Source organism: Bombina bombina, chromosome 11 (assembly GCF_027579735.1).
Source record: "Bombina bombina isolate aBomBom1 chromosome 11, aBomBom1.pri, whole genome shotgun sequence".
Classification (NCBI taxonomy): Eukaryota; Metazoa; Chordata; class Amphibia; order Anura; family Bombinatoridae; genus Bombina; species Bombina bombina.
This window is the reverse complement of record NC_069509.1, coordinates 194,763,706-194,787,882: the sequence shown is the minus strand read 5'-3', so window position 1 is coordinate 194,787,882 and position 24,177 is coordinate 194,763,706. Positions and strand designations below refer to the sequence as shown.

Below are 24,177 nucleotides of genomic sequence, written 5' to 3'. Positions count from 1 at the left end.
ATGAACCCTGAACATCAGGTACTAATCGATAAATGGGCAAATAAGGGGCTCTATAGACTGGCAGACTTTCTTCACAGAGGGAAGTTAGCTACTTACCAACAAATACAAGACAAAATACTACCAGACAAACTGCACTGGTTCCTATACCTACAGATTGCATCTGCTATAAATAAGGCCCTACCTAAACAACCTAGACAACACACAACGACATTAGAGAAGCTGTGTAGTACTGATTCCCGACATAAAGGCTTGATCTCTACCCTATACATATCATTACAATCAACCAAACATTCTTCCAAATCTCCTTTAATGGAGAAATGGGAAAGAGATACCAAAATAACACACTCCAAAGAGGAATGGGAAGACATCTTTAAGAACTCAGGTAGAGGTATGATCAGTGCAGATCTGAAAGAAAATTGCATCAAAACTGTTTATAGGTGGTATCTCACTCCAATGGTCACCTCACACTACACTCAAGCTGGCAGTAGAAATTGCTATAGAGGATGCGAGGAGGCAGGAACATATATACATATGTGGTGGGAATGCCCTCGGGTACAACTGCTATGGGCTAAGTTATCTAAATTGTTGAGTGAGGTGCTCTCAGAAAACATCACTCTGACCGCGACCCAAGCTTTATTAAATGAACATATAAAACCCTTCAATTCAGCCACAAACACATTTATACACATTCTCTGTACAGCTACTAGGATATGTGTGGCACGTTACTGGAAGGTAGGGACACCCACATGGGGAGAGATTATGGAAAAAATTAATTTAATTCACAAGCTATCTGAAACAGCCTCATTCATACAAGCTAACCACGAGCAATTTTTGAAGATCTGGAATTACTGGATCTTAAATGGACACTAACCCGACATAGACTGAGAGGATAGACGCACAACTGACTAAACACCAAAATAAGACCCATAACACCCCGGGGGTAGGAGGAAGACAAGCGACTGTAGATAGCTAGAACTAGACAAGAAAGGTGGGACTCTCCCCCCGGAATGATGGCAGGTGCAATGGAGGAACAGGCAAGCTGAAATTTTAAGAATACATTGAGTGAGGGGGGAAGGGGAAAGTTTAAAGTTTATTGTTGATTGTTGTTATAATTTAATGAAGGGGAGGGATAGAAAGAAAAGCTTTTTAAGAAAATACAGCAGAAGTGACATGGTGAGAAAGGGGATATTAAGGAAAATTTCAAATCTTCTGATAACGATCTGTTATGCCCCCTAATCCATGGTGCTAATGTGGAGCGCAGGTATAATCACACTAACTATTAGAACCTACAGATCTGACTACCCAACCATCAACTACTCCACTGAGGAACTTTGCTTTCTTCAAACTCTGATAGTGGACCCATAAAAAGCATCAGAGACTTCTATCTGAGAGACATTTTTCAGAGACATTTTTCAGAAAATGGAGATGTAGATATGTATATGAAAAATGTGAAAGATGTGATATACCGTGTATATGTTTTTGCAATAAAAATCATTTCAATTAAAATGCTATAAAAGCTTTATACTCTAATACCAGCTTACATGAGCCTGCATGCAGCATTTCTCTCAAACCAACAACATCTTCAATAACCAAAAATACATCAGGACACAACCCATTTATAGAGTTAGACAAACATGTTCCATTCAGATTGAATTTTATTAGCCAAATGGTCCAGTAAAGACGAAAGTATAAGTGAGAAGGACAAAGGAAGAAACAAGAGTTTCAGGACACACTATGACCATTGTACAAGGCCTTTCTGACCCATTACAACTGTCCGAGGCCTGCAATTCTACCATGAGGTAAACGCCATAAACTCTTCCAGGGCCTTATTTCTTGCTCAATATATACACAGACTATAAAAAAGAACCCATTTTTTGGATTAGTTTGTGGCTTCTATAGTTCCAAGGCTTGCTTGGCACACGAACATGCAAAGCGGGAGCTCAAAGCACAGTTTGGCAACAAATATTACAACTAAAATTGGTAAGCAAGATTTAAAAGCCACTGAAGTGAATATATATATGTATAATTTCCATGTAGATTTGAAAGAAATTACAGCTAACAGCCTGAAAACTTTGTGAGAGTCTCTGAATCCTCCCCAATGCTGTCCAAGTTCATAGCAGCAAACACAAAAGTTCACGTTCCAAGTGATTGAGAGAGAGCTCACGCAAGTCAGTCAGTCCGCAAGATCATGGGTGGGTTCTCGCTATCTTCATCAAGACGGAGGGCATTTGTCTCCTCATCCAGACAGGTTCCTCCTGCTGCTCCCAGGTCATCAGAATACGCTGAACAAACAAGGAAAAAAGACAAGAAACGCATCAACCAACAGGCAATGCCATTTTTGTTATAGCTATTTTTATTATATTCATGAGTAGTTACACCGCACTGACACAGTGGGACTATTCAGCTGGTCAGTAAACACCCATATCCTCAAAAGTGCATGGATGCTGTATAATGTGACACTGTAATCCTGCACCTTACTGTATAATGTGACACTGTAATCCTGCACCATACTGTATAATGTGATACTGTAATCCTGCACCATATAGTATAATGTGACACTGTAATCCTGCACCATACTGTATAATGTGACACTGTAATCCTGCATCTTACTGTATAATGTGACACTGTAATCCTGCACCTTACTGTATAATGTGACACTGTAATCCTGCACCATACAGTATAATGTGAGACTGTAATCCTGCACCTTACTGTATAATGTGACCCTGTAATCCTGCACTTTACTGTATAATGTGACACTGTAATCCTGCACCTTACTGTATAATGTGACACTGTAATCCTGCACCTTACTGTATAATGTGATACTGTAATCCTGCACCATACAGTATAATGTGACACTGTAATCCTGCACCATACTGTATAATGTGACACTGTAATCCTGCACCATACAGTATAATGTGATACTGTAATCCTGCACCATACTGTATAATGTGACACTGTAATCCTGCACCATACTGTATAATGTGACACTGTAATCCTGCACCATACAGTATAATGTGACACTGTAATCCTGCACCATACTGTATAATGTGACACTGTAATCCTGCACCATACTGTATAATGTGATACTGTAATCCTGCACCTTACTGTATAATGTGACACTGTAATCCTGCACCATACAGTATAATGTGAGACTGTAATCCTGCACCTTACTGTATAATGTGACACTGTAATCCTGCACCATACAGTATAATGTGACACTGTAATCCTGCACCTTACTGTATAATGTGACACTGTAATCCTGCACCTTACTGTATAATGTGACACTGTAATCCTGCACCATACTGTATAATGTGACACTGTAATCCTGCACCATAATGTATAATGTGATACTGTAATCCTGCACCTTACTGTATAATGTGACACTGTAATCCTGCACCATACAGTATAATGTGAGACTGTAATCCTGCACCTTACTGTATAATGTGACCCTGTAATCCTGCACTTTACTGTATAATGTGACACTGTAATCCTGCACCTTACTGTATAATGTGACACTGTAATCCTGCACCTTACTGTATAATGTGATACTGTAATCCTGCACCTTACTGTATAATGTGACACTGTAATCCTGCACCATACAGTATAATGTGACACTGTAATCCTGCACCATACAGTATAATGTGACACTGTAATCCTGCACCTTACTGTATAATGTGACACTGTAATCCTGCACCATACAGTATAATGTGACACTGTAATCCTGCACCATACTGTATAATGTGACACTGTAATCCTGCACCATACAGTATAATGTGACACTGTAATCCTGCACCATAATGTATAATGTGACACTGTAATCCTGCATCTTACTGTATAATGTGACACTGTAATCCTGCACCATACAGTATAATGTGACCCTGTAATCCTGCACCATATAGTATAATGTGACACTGTAATCCTGCACCTTACTGTATAATGTGACACTGTAATCCTGCACCATACTGTATAATGTGACACTGTAATCCTGCACCTTACTGTATAATGTGACACTGTAATCCTGCACCTTACTGTATAATGTGACACTGTAATCCTGCACCTTACTGTATAATGTGACCCTGTAATCCTGCACCTTACTGTATAATGTGACCCTGTAATCCTGCACCTTACAGTATAATGTGACCCTGTAATCCTGCACCATATAGTATAATGTGACACTGTAATCCTGCACCATACAGTATAATGTGACACTGTAATCCTGCACCATACTGTATAATGTGACACTGTAATCCTGCACCATACTGTATAATGTGATACTGTAATCCTGCACCATACTGTATAATGTGACACTGTAATCCTGCACCATACAGTATAATGTGACACTGTAATCCTGCACCATACAGTATAATGTGACCCTGTAATCCTGCACCATACAGTATAATGTGACCCTGTAATCCTGCACCATATAGTATAATGTGACCCTGTAATCCTGCACCATACTGTATAATGTGACACTGTAATCCTGCACCTTACTGTATAATGTGACCCTGTAATCCTGCACCATACAGTATAATGTGACACTGTAATCCTGCACCATACTGTATAATGTGATACTGTAATCCTGCACCATACTGTATAATGTGACACTGTAATCCTGCACCATACTGTATAATGTGATACTGTAATCCTGCACCATACTGTATAATGTGACACTGTAATCCTGCACCTTACTGTATAATGTGACACTGTAATCCTGCACCATACTGTATAATGTGATACTGTAATCCTGCACCATATAGTATAATGTGATACTGTAATCCTGCACCATATAGTATAATGTGACACTGTAATCCTGCACCATATAGTATAATGTGACACTGTAATCCTGCACCATATAGTATAATGTGACACTGTAATCCTGCACCATACAGTATAATGTGACACTGTAATCCTGCACCATACAGTATAATGTGACACTGTAATCCTACACCATACTGTATAATGTGACACTGTAATCCTGCACCATACTGTATAATGTGACACTGTAATCCTGCACCATACAGTATAATGTGACACTGTAATCCTGCACCTTACTGTATAATGTGACACTGTAATCCTGCACCATACAGTATAATGTGACACTGTAATCCTGCACCATACAGTATAATGTGACACTGTAATCCTACACCTTACTGTATAATGTGACACTGTAATCCTGCACCATATAGTATAATGTGACACTGTAATCCTACACCTTACTGTATAATGTGACCCTGTAATCCTGCACCATATAGTATAATGTGACACTGTAATCCTGCACCATATAGTATAATGTGACACTGTAATCCTACACCTTACTGTATAATGTGACACTGTAATCCTGCACCATACAGTATAATGTGACACTGTAATCCTGCACCATACAGTATAATGTGACACTGTAATCCTGCACCTTACTGTATAATGTGACACTGTAATCCTGCACCATACAGTATAATGTGACACTGTAATCCTGCACCATACTGTATAATGTGACACTGTAATCCTGCACCATATAGTATAATGTGACACTGTAATCCTGCACCATACTGTATAATGTGACACTGTAATCCTGCACCATACAGTATAATGTGACACTGTAATCCTGCACCATACTGTATAATGTGATACTGTAATCCTGCACCATACTGTATAATGTGACACTGTAATCCTGCACCATATAGTATAATGTGACCCTGTAATCCTGCACCATACAGTATAATGTGACACTGTAATCCTGCACCATACAGTATAATGTGACCCTGTAATCCTGCACCATATAGTATAATGTGACCCTGTAATCCTGCACCATACAGTATAATGTGACACTGTAATCCTGCACCTTACTGTATAATGTGACACTGTAATCCTACACCATACAGTATAATGTGACACTGTAATCCTGCACCATAATGTATAATGTGACACTGTAATCCTGCACCATACTGTATAATGTGACACTGTAATCCTGCACCATACAGTATAATGTGACCCTGTAATCCTGCACCATACAGTATAATGTGATACTGTAATCCTGCACCTTACTGTATAATGTGACACTGTAATCCTACACCATACAGTATAATGTGACACTGTAATCCTGCACCATAATGTATAATGTGACACTGTAATCCTGCACCATACTGTATAATGTGACACTGTAATCCTGCACCATACTGTATAATGTGACACTGTAATCCTGCACCATACTGTATAATGTGACACTGTAATCCTGCACCATACTGTATAATGTGATACTGTAATCCTGCACCATATAGTATAATGTGACACTGTAATCCTGCACCATACAGTATAATGTGACACTGTAATCCTGCACCATACTGTATAATGTGACACTGTAATCCTGCACCATACTGTATAATGTGACACTGTAATCCTGCACCATACTGTATAATGTGACACTGTAATCCTGCACCATACTGTATAATGTGACACTGTAATCCTGCACCATACTGTATAATGTGACACTGTAATCCTGCACCATACAGTATAATGTGACACTGTAATCCTGCACCATACTGTATAATGTGACACTGTAATCCTGCACCATACTGTATAATGTGACACTGTAATCCTGCACCATACTGTATAATGTGACACTGTAATCCTGCACCATATAGTATAATGTGACACTGTAATCCTGCACCTTACTGTATAATGTGACACTGTAATCCTGCACCATACTGTATAATGTGACACTGTAATCCTGCACCTTACTGTATAATGTGACACTGTAATCCTGCACCTTACTGTATAATGTGACACTGTAATCCTGCACCTTACTGTATAATGTGACACTGTAATCCTGCACCTTACAGTATAATGTGACCCTGTAATCCTGCACCATATAGTATAATGTGACACTGTAATCCTGCACCTTACTGTATAATGTGACACTGTAATCCTGCACCATACAGTATAATGTGACACTGTAATCCTGCACCATACTGTATAATGTGACACTGTAATCCTGCACCATACTGTATAATGTGACACTGTAATCCTGCACCATAATGTATAATGTGACACTGTAATTCTGCACCATAATGTATAATGTGACACTGTAATCCTGCACCATACTGTATAATGTGACACTGTAATCCTGCACCATACTGTATAATGTGACACTAATCCTGCACCATAATGTATAATGTGACACTGTAATTCTGCACCATAATGTATAATGTGACACTGTAATTCTGCACCATATAGTATAATGTGACACTGTAATCCTGCACCTTACTGTATAATGTGACACTGTAATCCTGCACCATAATGTATAATGTGACACTGTAATCCTGCACCATACTGTATAATGTGACACTGTAATCCTGCACCTTACTGTATAATGTGACACTGTAATCCTGCACCTTACTGTATAATGTGACACTGTAATCCTGCACCATACAGTATAATGTGACCCTGTAATCCTGCACCATACTGTATAATGTGACACTGTAATCCTGCACCATACAGTATAATGTGACACTGTAATCCTGCACCATACAGTATAATGTGACCCTGTAATCCTGCACCATACTGTATAATGTGACACTGTAATCCTGCACCATGCTGTATAATGTGACCCTGTAATCCTGCACCATGCTGTATGTGACCCTGTAATCCTGCACCATACAGTATAATGTGACACTGTAATCCTGCACCATAATGTATAATGTGACACTGTAATCCTGCACCATACAGTATAATGTGACACTGTAATCCTGCACCTTACTGTATAATGTGACACTGTAATCCTGCACCTTACAGTATAATGTGACACTGTAATCCTGCACCATACAGTATAATGTGACACTGTAATCCTGCACCATACTGTATAATGTGACCCTGTAATCCTGCACCATACTGTATAATGTGACACTGTAATCCTGCACTTTACTGTATAATGTGACACTGTAATCCTGCACCTTACTGTATAATGTGACACTGTAATCCTGCACCATACAGTATGTGACCCTGTAATCCTGCACCATACTGTATAATGTGACACTGTAATCCTGCACCATACAGTATGTGACCCTGTAATCCTGCACCATACAGTATAATGTGACACTGTAATCCTGCACCATACTGTATAATGTGACACTGTAATCCTGCACCATGCTGTATAATGTGACACTGTAATCCTGCACCATACAGTATAATGTGACACTGTAATCCTGCACCATACTGTATAATGTGACCCTGTAATCCTGCACCTTACTGTATAATGTGACACTGTAATCCTGCACCATACTGTATAATGTGACCCTGTAATCCTGCACCATACAGTATAATGTGACACTGTAATCCTGCACCATACTGTATAATGTGACACTGTAATCCTGCACCATGCTGTATAATGTGACCCTGTAATCCTGCACCATGCTGTATGTGACCCTGTAATCCTGCACCATACAGTATAATGTGACACTGTAATCCTGCACCATAATGTATAATGTGACACTGTAATCCTGCACCATACAGTATAATGTGACACTGTAATCCTGCACCATACTGTATAATGTGACACTGTAATCCTGCACCATACTGTATAATGTGACACTGTAATCCTGCACCATACAGTATAATGTGACACTGTAATCCTGCACCATATAGTATAATGTGACACTGTAATCCTGCACCATACAGTATAATGTGACACTGTAATCCTGCACCATACTGTATAATGTGACCCTGTAATCCTGCACCTTACTGTATAATGTGACACTGTAATCCTGCACCATACAGTATAATGTGACACTGTAATCCTGCACCATACAGTATAATGTGACACTGTAATCCTGCACCATATAGTATAATGTGACCCTGTAATCCTGCACCATACAGTATAATGTGACACTGTAATCCTGCACCATACAGTATAATGTGACCCTGTAATCCTGCACCATACTGTATAATGTGACACTGTAATCCTGCACCATACAGTATAATGTGACCCTGTAATCCTGCACCATACAGTATAATGTGACACTGTAATCCTGCACCATACTGTATAATGTGACACTGTAATCCTGCACCATAATGTATAATGTGACACTGTAATCCTACACCATAATGTATAATGTGACACTGTAATCCTGCATCTTACTGTATAATGTGACACTGTAATCCTGCACCATACAGTATAATGTGACACTGTAATCCTGCACCTTACTGTATAATGTGACCCTGTAATCCTGCACCATACAGTATAATGTGACCCTGTAATCCTGCACCATACTGTATAATGTGACACTGTAATCCTGCACCATACTGTATAATGTGACACTGTAATCCTGCACCATACAGTATAATGTGACCCTGTAATCCTGCACCATACTGTATAATGTGACCCTGTAATCCTGCACCATACAGTATAATGTGACCCTGTAATCCTGCACCATACTGTATAATGTGACCCTGTAATCCTGCACCATACAGTATAATGTGACCCTGTAATCCTGCACCATAATGTATAATGTGACACTGTAATCCTGCATCTTACTGTATAATGTGACACTGTAATCCTGCACCATACAGTATAATGTGACCCTGTAATCCTGCACCATAATGTATAATGTGACACTGTAATCCTACACCATACAGTATAATGTGACACTGTAATCCTACACCATACTGTATAATGTGACACTGTAATCCTGCACCATACTGTATAATGTGATACTGTAATCCTGCACCATATAGTATAATGTGACACTGTAATCCTGCACCATACTGTATAATGTGACACTGTAATCCTGCACCATACAGTATAATGTGACACTGTAATCCTGCACCATAATGTATAATGTGACACTGTAATCCTGCACCATACTGTATAATGTGACACTGTAATCCTGCACCATACTGTATAATGTGACACTGTAATCCTGCACCATACTGTATAATGTGACACTGTAATCCTGCACCATACTGTATAATGTGATACTGTAATCCTGCACCATATAGTATAATGTGACACTGTAATCCTGCACCATACTGTATAATGTGACACTGTAATCCTGCACCATACTGTATAATGTGACACTGTAATCCTGCACCATACTGTATAATGTGACACTGTAATCCTGCACCATACTGTATAATGTGACACTGTAATCCTGCACCATACTGTATAATGTGATACTGTAATCCTGCACCATATAGTATAATGTGACACTGTAATCCTGCACCATACTGTATAATGTGACACTGTAATCCTACACCATACAGTATAATGTGACACTGTAATCCTGCACCATAATGTATAATGTGACACTGTAATCCTGCACCATACTGTATAATGTGACACTGTAATCCTGCACCATACTGTATAATGTGACACTGTAATCCTGCACCATACTGTATAATGTGATACTGTAATCCTGCACCATATAGTATAATGTGACACTGTAATCCTGCACCATACAGTATAATGTGACACTGTAATCCTGCACCATACTGTATAATGTGACACTGTAATCCTGCACCATACTGTATAATGTGACACTGTAATCCTGCACCATACTGTATAATGTGACACTGTAATCCTGCACCATAATGTATAATGTGACACTGTAATCCTGCACCATACAGTATAATGTGACACTGTAATCCTGCACCATACAGTATAATGTGACACTGTAATCCTGCACCTTACTGTATTATGTGACACTGTAATCCTGCACCTTACTATATAATGTGACACTGTGACCCTGCACCTTACTGTATACACACCCACCCAGACACACACACCCACCCAGACACAATCCTCTCCAGTGATTCACACTTACCATGTCTTGTTGGGGATGAGGATGGGTAAGAACCTTTCGGCACTGCAGCACTGTATGTCTGAGTTACTAATGGTCGGTCATGTGATGCAGACTCTAGTATTTCATTGGCAGGTTCCAAACTGCCGTCTAACCTAGAGATAGGAGGCAGAAAAAGAACACCGAACAGATGGTTACTGGAAATAAAAATATAAGGAAAAGGGCGAGACAGCAGCAGCTACAATAAAAAACAAAACCATTATTGTCACTGCATGATGAGCACAATTTAAATGTTGTTTATATCACTTTTGAGATAGGGAAATATAGCAGCACATGGCTGTTTTCTGAGGAGTTTCTATTAATGGCGGTAGATATTGGTATCACTTACTAAGACTATGTTTGCAGGTGACACTGTATATTGTATTTAAGTTGACATTTGTTTTTCTGTTTTTGTAACATTTTATTGCTCACATTTTGCAAGGGCTTGCATTTTGCTCAGTTTCTTTTATAAATACTGAATTAGTAAACTATTTTGTTTTACTGTGCTAACACAATATAAAAAAACAACTTGTAAGTACACTGTACTTGCAGACAGGATTACGAAGAAGCAGCCCACTTCATTATCTTCTGAAAAGCCTTGAAAAAACATAATTTATGTAAGAACTTCCCTGATAAATTAATTTCTTTCATATAGGCAAGAGTCCATGAGCTAGTGACGTATGGGATATACAATCCTACCAGGAGGGGCAAAGTTTCCCAAACCTCAAAATGCCTATAAATACACCCCTCACCACACCCACAATTCACTTTAACGAATAGCCAAGCAGTGGGGTGATAAAGAAAGGAGTAAAAAAGCATCAACAAAGAAATTTGGAATAATTGTGCTTTACAAAAAAAATCATAACCACCATAAAAAGGATGGGCCTCATAGACTCTTGCCAATATGAAAGAAATGAATTTATCAGGTAAGTTCTTACATAAATTATGTTTTCTTTCATGTAATTGGCAAGAGTCCATGAGCTAGTGACGTATGGGATATCAAATACCCAAGATGTGGAACTCCACGCAAGAGTCACTAGAGAGGGAGGGATAAAAATAAACAACAGCCAAATGCTGACAAAATAATCCACAACCCAAAATATAAGTTTATTCTCATGAAGAAAAGAAAAACTTATCAGCAGAAGAATCAGACTGAAACAGCTGCCTGAAGAACTTTTCTACCAAAAACTGCTTCAGAAGAAGCAAATACATCAAAACGGTAGAATTTAGTAAATGTATGCAAAGAGGACCAAGTCGCTGCTTTGCAAATCTGATCAACTGAAGCTTCATTCTTAAAAGTCCACAAAGTGGAGACTGATCTAGTAGAATGAGCTGTAATCCTCTGAGGCGGGGATTTACCCGACTCCAAATAAGCTTGAAGAATCAAAAGCTTTAACCAAGAGGCCAAGGAAATAGCAGAGGCTTGCTGACCTTTCCTAGGACCAGAAAATATAACAAATAGACTAGAAGTCTTTCTGAAATCTTTAGTAGCTTCAACATAATATTTCAAAGCTCTTACCACATCCAAAGAATGTAAGGATCTTTCAAAATGATTCTTAGGATTAGGACACAATGAAGGAACAACAATTTCTCTACTAGCTAAAATAGCTAAAGACATGGATCTAACATCAAATTTGATCATATCAAAAATGGCATCACAAATAAAATGATTAGCATGTTGCAGTAAGTGAACAATGCTAGATATGTCAGAATCCAATTCTTGTTGCGCTAAATTCTCCAACCAAAAAGTTGAAGCAGCTGCAACATCAGCCAAAGTAATTGCCGGCCTAAGAAGATGACCTGAATATAAATAGGCTTTCCTTAGATAAGATTCAATCTTCCTATCTAAAGGATCTTTAAAGGAAGTACTATCTTCCATAGGAATAGTGGTTCGTTTAGCAAGAGTAGAAATAGCCCCATCAACTTTGGGGATCTTTTCCCAAAACTCTATTGCAATCGCTGGTAAAGGATACAATTTTTTAAACCTTGCAGAAGGATTAAAAGGAGTACCTGGCTTATTCCATTCCTTAGAAATCATGTCAGAAATGGCATCAGGAATAGGAAAAAAAACCTCTGGAGTAACCACAGTAGGTTTAAAAACGGCATTTAAACGTTTACTGGTTTTAATATCAAGAGGACTAGCTTCCTCAATATCCAAAATAATGAACACTTTTTTAACAAAGAACGCATATACTCTATTTTAAATAAATAAGTAGATTTGTCAGTGTCAATGTCTGAGGAAGGATCTTCTGAATCAGATAGATCCTCATCAGAGGTGGATAATTCATTATGCTGTCGGTCATTTGAAATTTCATCAACTTTATCAGAAGTTTTAAAGGACCTCTTACGCTTATTAGAAGGTGGAAATGCAGACAAAGCCGTCTGAATAGAATCAGAAACAAATTCTTTAAAATTCATAGGTATATCATGTACATTATAAGTTGAGGGAACTGCAACCGGCAAGGTACTATTACAGATGGAAACTATCTGCATGTAAAAGTTTATCACAACAACTATTACAAATGACATTTGGAGATATAATCTCCACAATTTTACAACAAATGCACTTAGCTTTGGTAGAACCGATGTCAGGCAGCAAAGTTCCAGCAGATACTTCTGAGGCAGGATCAGATTGAGACATCTTGCAAAATGTAAAAAAACAAACATATAAAGCAAAATTATCAATTTCCTTATATGACAGTTTCAGGAATGGGAAAAAAAGCAAATAGCATAGCCCTCTGACATAGCAAAAGGCAAGAGGCAAAAGCAATGGGGCAATAAATAATGAAAAAAATTGGGCGCCAAGTATGACGCACAACGTGACTGAAATTTTTTTTGGCGCCAACTATGTCCGGAAATGACACACTCGCGTCACTAGCGACGCAACCCTGTGTGAACCCCTGCGTCAAGTATGACGCCGGAAATGACAAACTTGCGTCAACGGACGTGCTTTTCGCGCCAAGAATGATGCAATAAAGTGTAGCATTAAGCGCACCCGCGAGCCTAAGACAGCCCGTAATTTGAACAAGTAGTCAATTGAAAAAAAGACTAAACCCCAGGTAAGAAAAATATTTCTCAATATTAACTTTCCCAAATATGAAACTGACAATCTGCAAAAGGAAATACATGAACCTGACTCATGGCAAATATAAGTACAATACATATATTTAGAACTTTATATAAATGCATTAAGTGCCAAACCATAGCTGAGGTATCTTAAGAAATAAAAAACAGAATTTATGCTTACCTGATAAATTACTTTCTCCAACGGTGTGTCCGGTCCACGGCGTCATCCTTACTTGTGGGAATATCTCTTCCCCAACAGGAAATGGCAAAGAGTCCCAGCAAAGCTGGCCATATAGTCCCTCCTAGGCTCCGCCCACCCCAGTCATTCGACCGACGGACAGGAGGAAAAAATAGGAGAAACCATATGGTACCGTGGTGACTGTAGTTAGAGAAAATAATTCATCAGACCTGATTAAAAAACCAGGGCGGGCCGTGGACCGGACACACCGTTGGAGAAAGTAATTTATCAGGTAAGCATAAATTCTGTTTTCTCCAACATTGGTTTGTCCGGTCCATGGCGTCATCCTTACTTGTGGGAACCAATACCAAAGCTTTAGGACACGGATGAAGGGAGGGAGCAAATCAGGTTACCTAAACGGAAGGCACCACGGCTTGCAAAACCTTTCTCCCAAAAATAGCCTCCGAAGAAGCAAAAGTATCAAATTTGTAAAATTTGGCAAAAGTGTGCAGTGAAGACCAAGTCGCTGCCTTACATATCTGATCAACAGAAGCCTCGTTCTTGAAGGCCCATGTGGAAGCCACAGCCCTAGTGGAGTGAGCTGTGATTCTTTCAGGAGGCTGCCGTCCGGCAGTCTCGTAAGCCAATCGTATGATGCTTTTAAGCCAAAAGGAAAGAGAGGTAGAAGTCGCTTTTTGACCTCTCCTTTTACCAGAATAGACGACAAACAGAGAAGATGTTTGTCTGAAATCTTTTGTAGCTTCTAAATAGAATTTTAGAGCACGGACTACGTCCAAATTGTGTAACAAACGTTCCTTCTTTGAAACTGGATTCGGACACAAAGAAGGTACAACTATCTCCTGGTTAATATTTTTGTTAGAAACAACCTTTGGAAGAAAACCAGGCTTAGTACGCAAAACCACCTTATCTGCATGGAACACCAGATAGGGCGGAGAACACTGCAGAGCAGATAACTCTGAAACTCTTCTAGCAGAAGAAATAGCAACCAAAAACAAAACTTTCCAAGATAACAACTTAATATCTATGGAATGTAGAGGTTCAAACGGAACCCCTTGAAGAACTGAGAGAACTAGATTTAAACTCCAGGGAGGAGTCAAAGGTCTGTAAACAGGCTTGATCCTAACCAGAGCCTGAACAAAAGATTGAACATCTGGCACAGCTGCCAGTCATTTGTGTAGTAAGACAGATAAAGCAGAAATCTGTCCCTTTAGAGAACTTGCAGATAATCCCTTATCCAAACCTTCTTGCAGAAAGGAAAGAATCTTAGGAATTGTTATCTTATTCCATGGAAATCCCTTGGTTTCACACCAGCAGATATATATTTTCCATATTTTATGATAAATCTTTCTAGTTACCGGTTTTCTGGCCTGAACCAGAGTATCTATCACAGAATCTGAAAACCCACGCTTTGATAGAATCAAGCGTTCAATCTCCAAGCCGTCAGCTGGAGGGAGACCAGATTTGGATGTTCGAATGGACCCTGAACAAGGTGGTCCTGTCTCAAAGGTAGCTTCTATGGTGGAACCGATGACATATTCACCAGGTCTGCATACCAAGTCCTGCGTGGCCACGCAGGAGCTATCAAGATCACCGAGGCCCTCTCCTGTTTGATCCTGGCTACCAGCCTGGGAATGAGAGGAAACGGTGGAAACACAAAAGCTAGGTTGAAGGTCCAAGGTGCTACTAGTGCATCCACTAGAGTCGCCTTGGGATCCCTGGATCTGGACCCGTAGCAAGGAACCTTGAAGTTCTGACGAGATGCCATCAGATCCATGTCTGGAATGCCCCATAATTGAGTCAACTGGGCAAAGATCTCCGGGTGGAGTTCCCACTCCCCCGGATGGAATGTCTGACGACTCAGATAATCCGCTTCCCAGTTTTCCACACCTGGGATGTGGATCGCAGATAGATGGCAGGAGTGATCCTCCGCCCATTGTATTATTTTGGTCACTTCTTTCATCCCCAGGGAACTCCTTGTTCCCCCCTGATGATTGATATACGCAACAGTCGTCATGTTGTCTGATTGGAATCTTATGAATCTGTCCTTTGCAAGCTGAGGCCAAGCCCTGAGAGCATTGAATATCGCTCTTAGTTCCAGAATGTTTATCGGGAGAATAGACTCTTCCCGAGACCATAGTCCCTGAGCTTTCAGGGATTCCCAGACCGCTCCCCAGCCCACTAGACTGGCGTTGGTCGTGACAATGACCCACTCTGGTCTGCGGAAGCTCATTCCCTGGGATAGGTGGTCCAGGGTTAGCCACCAACGGAGTGAATCTCTGGTCTTCTGATCTACTTGAATCACTGGAGACAAGTCTGTATAGTCCCCATTCCACTGTTTCAGCATGCACAGTTGTAATGGTCTTAGATGAATTCGCGCAAAAGGAACTATGTCCATTGCTGCAACCATCAACCCTACTACTTCCATGCACTGAGCTATGGAAGGACGTGGAACAGAATGAAGAACTTGACAAGCGCTTAGAAGTTTTGACTTTCTGACATCTGTCAGAAAAATCCTCATTTCTAAGGAATCTATTATTTTTCCGAAGAAGGGAACTCTTGTTGACGGAGACAGAGAACTTTTTTCTATGTTCACCTTCCATCCGTGAGATCTGAGAAAGGCCAGAACAATGTCTGTATGAGCCTTTGCTTTTGAAAGGGACAACGCTTGTATTAGAATGTCGTCCAAGTATGGTACTACTGCAATGCCCCTTGGTCTTAGAACCGCTAGAAGGGACCCGAGTACCTTTGTGAAAATCCTTGGAGCAGTGGCTAATCCGAATGGGAGGGCCACAAACTGGTAATGTTTGTCCAGAAAGGCGAACCTTAGGAACTGATGATGTTCTTTGTGGATAGGAATATGTAGGTACGCATCCTTTAGATCCACGGTAGTCATAAATTGACCTTCCTGGATAGTGGGTAGAATCGTTCGAATGGTTTCCATTTTGAACGATGGTACCCTGAGAAATTTGTTTAGGATCTTTAAATCCAGAATTGGTCTGAAGGTTCCCTCTTTTTTTTGGAACTACGAACAGATTTGAGTAAAATCCCATTCCTTGTTCCGTCATTGGAACTGGGTGTATCACTCCCATCTTTAACAGGTCTTCTACACAATGTAAGAACGCCTGTCTCTTTATTTGGTTTGAGGATAAGTGAGACATGTGGAACCTTCCCCTTGGGGGTAGTTCCTTGAATTCCAGAAGATAACCCTGAGAAACTATTTCTAGCGTCCAGGGATCCTGAACATCTCTTGCCCAAGCCTGAGCAAAGAGAGAGAGTCTGCCCCCCACTAGATCCGGTCCCGGATCGGGGGCTACTCCTTCATGCTGTTTTGTTAGCGGTAGCAGGCTTCTTGGTTTGCTTACCCTTGTTCCAGCCTTGCATCGGTTTCCAGGCTGGTTTGGACTGTGAGGCATTACCCTCTTGTTTAGAGGATGCAGAATTAGAGGCCGGTCCGTTCCTGAAATTACGAAAGGAATGAAATTTAGACCTATTCTTGGCCTTGAAAGGCCTATCTTGTGGGAGGGCGTGGCCCTTTCCCCCAGTGATGCCTGAGATAATCTCTTTTAATTCTGGTCCAAAGAGAGTTTTACCCTTGAAGGGGATGTTAAGCAATTTTGTCTTGGATGATACATCCGCTGACCAAGACTTTAGCCAAAGCGCTCTGCGCGCCACAATTGCAAACCCTGAATTTTTCGCCGCTAATCTAGCTAATTGCAAGGCGGCATCAAAAATAAAAGAGTTAGCCAACTTAAGTGCGTGAACTCTGTCCATAACCTCCTCATATGGAGTCTCTCTACTGAGCGACTTTTCTAGTTCCTCGAACCAGAACCACGCTGCTGTAGTGACAGGAACAATGCACGAATTGGGTTGTAGAAGGTAACCTTGCTGTACAAAAATCTTTTTAAGCAAACCCTCCAATTTTTTATCCATCGGATCTTTGAAAGCACAATTATCCTCGATAGGAATAGTAGTGCGCTTGTTTAGAGTAGAAACTGCCCCCTCGACCTTAGGGACTGTCTGCCATAAGTCCTTTCTGGGGTCGACCATAGGAAATAATTTCTTAAATATAGGAGGGGGAACAAAAGGTATGCCGGGCTTCTCCCACTCCTTATTCACTATGTCCGCCACCCGCTTGGGTATAGGAAAAGCGTCAGGGTGCACCGGAACCTCTAGGAACTTGTCCATCTTGCATAATTTTTCTGGAATTACCAAGTTGTCACAATCATCCAGAGTAGATAACACCTGCTTAAGCAGTGCGCGGAGGTGCTCTAATTTAAATTTAAATGTCACAACATCAGGTTCAGCCTGTTGAGAAATTTTTCCTGAATCTGAAATTTCCCCATCTGACAAAACCTCCCTCATGGCCCCTTAAGATTGGTGTGAGGGTATGACAGAACAATTATCATCAGCGCCCTCCTGCTCTTCAGTGTTTAAAACAGAGCAATCGCGCTTTCTCTGATATGCAGGCATTTTGGATAAAATATTTGCTATGGAGTTATCCATTACAGCCGTTAATTGTTGCATGGTAATAAGCATTGGCGCGCTAGAAGTACTAGGGGTCTCCTGCGTGGGCAAAACTGGTATAGACACAGAGGGAGATGATGTAGAACCATGTCTACTCCCTTCATCTGATGAATCATCTTGGGCAACTTCATTATCTGTGACAGTACTGTCCTTACATTGTTTGGACGCTATGGCACAATTATCACACAATTTTGAAGGGGGAGACACATTGACTTTCATACATATAGAACATAGCTTATCTGAGGGCACAGACATGTTAAACAGGCTTAAACTTGTCAATAAAGCACAAAAACCGTTTTAGAACAAAACCGTTACTGTCTCTTTAAATTTTAAACAGAGCACACTTTATTACTGAATATGTGAAAAAATATGAAGGAATTGTTCAAAATTTACCAAACTTTCACCACAGTGTCTTAAAGCATTAAAAGTATTGCACACCAATTTTCAGAGCTTTAACCCTTAAAATAACGAAACTGGTTACAGATTTAACCCCTATAGAGTCCCAGCTACAGCCTTTGCTGTGACTTTACCAAGCCCAGAGGGGAATACGATACCAAATGACGCCTTCTAGGAACTTTTCCAACTACTTTCAGGTCCTCACACATGCATCTGCATGTCTTGCTCTCAAAAACAACTGCGCAGTAATGGCGCGAAAATGAGGCTCAGCCTACAACTGGGAAGGCCCTTCCTGACTGGAAAAGGTGTCTAACATAGTGCCTGACGTTAAAAAACGTTCCCCAAGTTTATAAGTGTGAATTATCAGCATAAACATGTATAAAATGTCCAAATAAAGCAATCGATTTAGCCCATAAAAGTGTCTACCAGTTTTATAGCCCATATTAAGCCCTTTATTCTGTTTGAGACTAAGAAAATGGCTTACCGGTCCCCATGAGGGGAAATGACAGCCTTCCAGCATTACACAGTCTTGTTAGAAATATGGCTAGTCATACCTTAAGCAGAAAAGTCTGCTAACTGTTTCCCCCAACTGAAGTTACTTCATCTCAACAGTCCTATGTGGAAACCGCAATCGATTTTAGTTACTGTCTGCTAAAATCATCTTCCTCTCACAAACAGAAATCTTCATCTTTTTCTGTTTCAGAGTAAATAGTACATACCAGCACTATTTTAAAATAACAAACTCTTGATAGTAGAATAAAAAAACTACAACTAAACACCACATACTCTTAACCATTTCCGTGGAGATGTTGCCTGTGCAACGGCAAAGAGAATGACTGGGGTGTGCGGAGCCTAGGAGGGACTATATGGCCAGCTTTGCTGGGACTCTTTGCCATTTCCTGTTGGGGAAGAGATATTCCCACAAGTAAGGATGACGCCGTGGACCGGACACACCAATGTTGGAGAAACATACTTACCCAAAGACACCCATCCACATATAGCAGATAACTGTTTCAGTACTGGTTTGGCTATCAGTAGAGGTAATAGTATATGAGAGTATATAGTCGATCTGAAATGGGAGGTATGAGATGAACCTCTACGACCGATAACAGAGAACCCATGAAAAAGACCCCCGTTTGGAAAATCATTGCATTCAATATGTGATACTCTCCACGTCCCTCTGACATTCGCTGTACTCTGAGAGGAATCAGGCTTCAAAATACTGAGAAGCGCATATCAACGTAGAAATCTTAGCACAAACTTACTTCACCACCTCCATAGGAGGCAAATTGTAAAACTGAATTGTGGGTGTGCTGAGGGGTGTATTTATAGGCATTTTGGGGTTTGGGAAACTTTGCCCCTCCTGGTAGGATTGTATATCCCATACGTCACTAGCTCATGGACTCTTGCCAATTACATGAAAGAAACACTGGGTACCTGGTCACCATGGAAAATGCAACCTGTGCTAATAGCCTGTAGTCTGCGGTCAGTTGTACCCAAGTATATAAAGTGGTCACATTTTGCCTATATTGTGGTTTACAGTCACTGCTGAGCTCTAGCAGCCGCTCTGTTGCAGGGCTATTACATTATTTTTTACCCGGTGCTGGTTCACTACAGGCAGCCAGAGGTTCAGATGTTAGTTCTGGTCTGTAACCAACTATTTATACAAATTAGGGGTATAAGGATTTTATTCAACGATGTAGAATTTCATACTAGTTATATACTTAAAACATTTGTGGAATCTTAAGTGAACCCTACAAAACATCTGTATTGTTAACCATCTGTAAATTAAAGAAATTAATATAAAGCTTTGGTTTCTATAAAGTAGTGAAAGCTGCAGTGAGGTAACTAAATTACACTAATATTTGCTGCTGGAGCCAGTCATGGACAGTTATAAATGAGGTCATTAGTAACAATACCAGAGGGTTCAGTGTCTCTTTATTATGCGAGTTTGAACCGTGGGTGTATTTTTCAGCCCTGTCACTGGGACTGGATGACAAGGACTCATCTGTGCCTTCTCTTCAAGGGTACAGTATATAGCACATATGTAGGTTTATGCCAAGAAGAGGGAAAGTCCTATTCCGCTAACCCTCTGTGCATTTACAGTTTGTGACAAACAGAACAATATATGTTTGTATTGATTAAATACATTTCTACAATTTGGCCAATATACCCCACAAGCAAGACAAACAAAAACATTTTTTAGACAACTCTGCTCTAGCTGAATACTGGATATAGTGGTATATAGTCATCAATGCCTTCATGAGATATGAGAGGATATGCTGTAATTTGCAAGCACAGGAGCGTAGCACACACAGATACAAAGACATTGGGTATATAGATGATATCACATACTTGTGCTGCTTCATTAATGTGCACTCCCCGCCTTCCTGAGGGTCCAAATTATAGATATAGAGATAACCATCAGCTGCTGCAACCAACAAACGTGGGATCTTCTGAATCCTGTAAAATAAAACGTAAGAAACGGTGTGAACGATTCAAGCAGTGTTCATAGATTACCGATCCTGTGCACTCCCAAATGTCCTGCGGTTAACACCAAAAAAGGCCAGACATAAACTGTGCCAGATAACCGCCTCTCATCTCACTTACGTGGCCAACGCACAGATGTTTTTGTGTCCGCAGAATGGCAGACGGACGGTTGCAAATGCCCTGCCTTGGTTGAACATTTCAGTGACCTGGGAAGGCAGATAACTGGTGGAGGCCATGATTACCTTTCCGAAATACCCTGACCACGTGGTGGGCTCTTCAGGAGGCCTGAAAAGAAAATAAGTCAGAACTGAGACAAAAGGCAGAAATAAACGTGTAGTTTCATAATGAAGCTATATACATATTATATTATTGTCACTCCATAAGGTCCTTGCCATGGTCAACAGGTGATGATGTCTCTATTTATACAATAGTCCTTTCAATGCTAGGATATTGTTCTATAGTTTGTAAGGGGGCTCTCACATGAGTCTTTATAAAAAAAAAAAAAAGTTGATTTAGGGAGTTTTAAAACATGGTGGAAATAAGAGTTGGATACAAAGTTCCAAAAAGTATGGACAGCAAAGAGCACACTTGTATATATGAGAGAAGGATATCAGAGGATAGGTGCAACATACATGGGATCTGCAACATGCAAGGCCAGTGAGTGATTTATATTAGAACCATGATTTTCAGTGCTGCTTGGAAAGACTAAGGGGCCTAATTATGAAAGTGCGAGCGGACATGATCCGATATTGCCGCACATCGATAAATGCTGACAGCATAAGCTGTTGGCATTAATCATTGCACCAGCAGTTCTGGTGAACTGCTTGTGCAATGCCGCCCCCTGCAGATTTGCGGCCGCTAGGAAGGGGGTGTCAATCAACTCGATCGTATTGGATAGAGTTGATTTTTTGCAAGTTCTGTCAGCCTCCTCAGAGCAGGCGGACAGGTAATGAAGCAGCGGTCTTAAGACCGCTGCTTCATAAGTTGTGTTTCTGGCGAGCCTGACGGCTCGCCAGAAACACAGGACATCAAGCTCCATACGAAGCTTAATAAATATGCCCCAATACGTTTCTGTAAACAACTAACAGTAGCTTCACTGAAATGTGAAATAATGTTATACAGTGAGGTTTTGTGAGGACAGGGAGAATAACCTGAAAATCCTAGTGATCCCACTGCCCAGCTACATTTAAAACACCACAAATCTGCCCAACAAACAAGCTTCTACTGATGGAACCATACTGCCATTGTGAACTGCACCTACGCACAAGAGACGCACAAGAGCCGCACACACGAGAGCCGCATGCACGCAAAAGAGCCGCAGGTACACAAGAGTACCTGTGAAACATAGACCTGACACTGCAGGAGAAGACATCTATGCTGATATAAAAAGAAAGTACTATGGGCACACAGACAGCACCACCATATGACAAGCTTTTTATGGCAAATCCAGACGAAGATTTGGCATCTACCTGTCAGATAAAACCCCTGATTTATCTTCGCTACATTTCCTTATCATCTTGGCCAGTGCTAAAAAGAGGCTTCTGAAAATTATCTGTAAACCCTTTAAGCAGCATAAAGCCTATACTTAATGAGGCTATTTGGTCCCATATAATCATAGAATTATGAAATCATATTAACATAAAATTATAAGTTGGCTTTGTATTGGAAATTATCTGACGTCACTTTTATTTAAGATTGCAACCTTCTCCACCGTCCTTGAATTAATCTTGCAACACTCACAGTGCTGCTTTTGTTTGTGGATAAGAGTTGAAGCTACAGAGAAGGCCTTGAATTTGGATTACATTTATGGTGTGATAAGATAATGTTTTTAAATAAAATACTAAGAAACCTTAAAAAAAAAAGTTATTCCAGGGCCAATTAGTACTATTTTTAAAAAGGGTTTTACATCCCTCAAATGGTAATGTCACTTTCCTTTTGTTATGTGTATTTCTAAAGCAATTATAAAGAAGAAGATTCTCACAGAATATTTAGGCTGACACCAGTGAGAACATATGGGCTGGATAACTCTGTGCATGTCATTTTAAGACTATTGACCCTAGACCAGTAAAAATACAGTTCAAGACTCGCAGAGAGATGATAGTCCCAATCAGAAAACGCAAGCTGAGCCAATCAGCAGTGCTAGTCATGTGACTCAGATGTGGAACTGCTGGTTCCGAGCAGTATTTTTTTAAATGTATTTATTAATTTTTATTGAGTTTTTCAATTGTGATACACATGGATACATTATAATCTCAATAGAAGAGGGAAAAAAATATAGAATAAACTTTAACAATAAAACAAAACAGTGCAGTAAAACATCTTGTGTACTGGATGCATCAGGTGTAGCTTGGTCCATTTATAAATAAGACCGCGATCATTGAGTCAAGGTATTATATAGAGAGCAAATAGTAAGTCTAGTATTCTAATAGGACAACATATAGTTAGCATTGAAAATGTGTTGGGTAATGTGAGGTCTCAGTGTATACATGGTCTCCCTTTCGATCAGATATTATCTGTTGGATGGATCCCCTGTGGAACACTTAGGTGCTCAGACATGTGGTTATGGTTGAGGTATTAGTGCGTTTAGTTTTGCGTCCCAAAAGAATTCCATCTGAAAAACAATTTATGCTTACCTGATAAATTTATTTATTTCCGGATATGGTGAGTCCACGG

General features: G+C 40.2%; 1 protein-coding gene across 1 annotated transcript in view; it reads right to left on the bottom strand.

Moving 5' to 3' along the window:
- Positions 1 to 1,637: 1,637 nt before the first annotated feature.
- WIPI2 (WD repeat domain, phosphoinositide interacting 2) overlaps positions 1,638 to 24,177 on the bottom strand; it is a 95,677-nt gene continuing 73,137 nt past the window's right edge. The window contains exons 9-12 of the mRNA XM_053694525.1: positions 21,625 to 21,789; positions 21,370 to 21,477; positions 10,815 to 10,945; positions 1,638 to 2,282 (exon numbers count right to left, since the gene is read on the bottom strand). Of these exons, the coding sequence (XP_053550500.1) occupies positions 2,170 to 2,282; positions 10,815 to 10,945; positions 21,370 to 21,477; positions 21,625 to 21,789 (517 nt within the window). The 3' untranslated portion in view covers positions 1,638 to 2,169. The remainder of the gene's footprint in view (positions 2,283 to 10,814; positions 10,946 to 21,369; positions 21,478 to 21,624; positions 21,790 to 24,177) is intronic.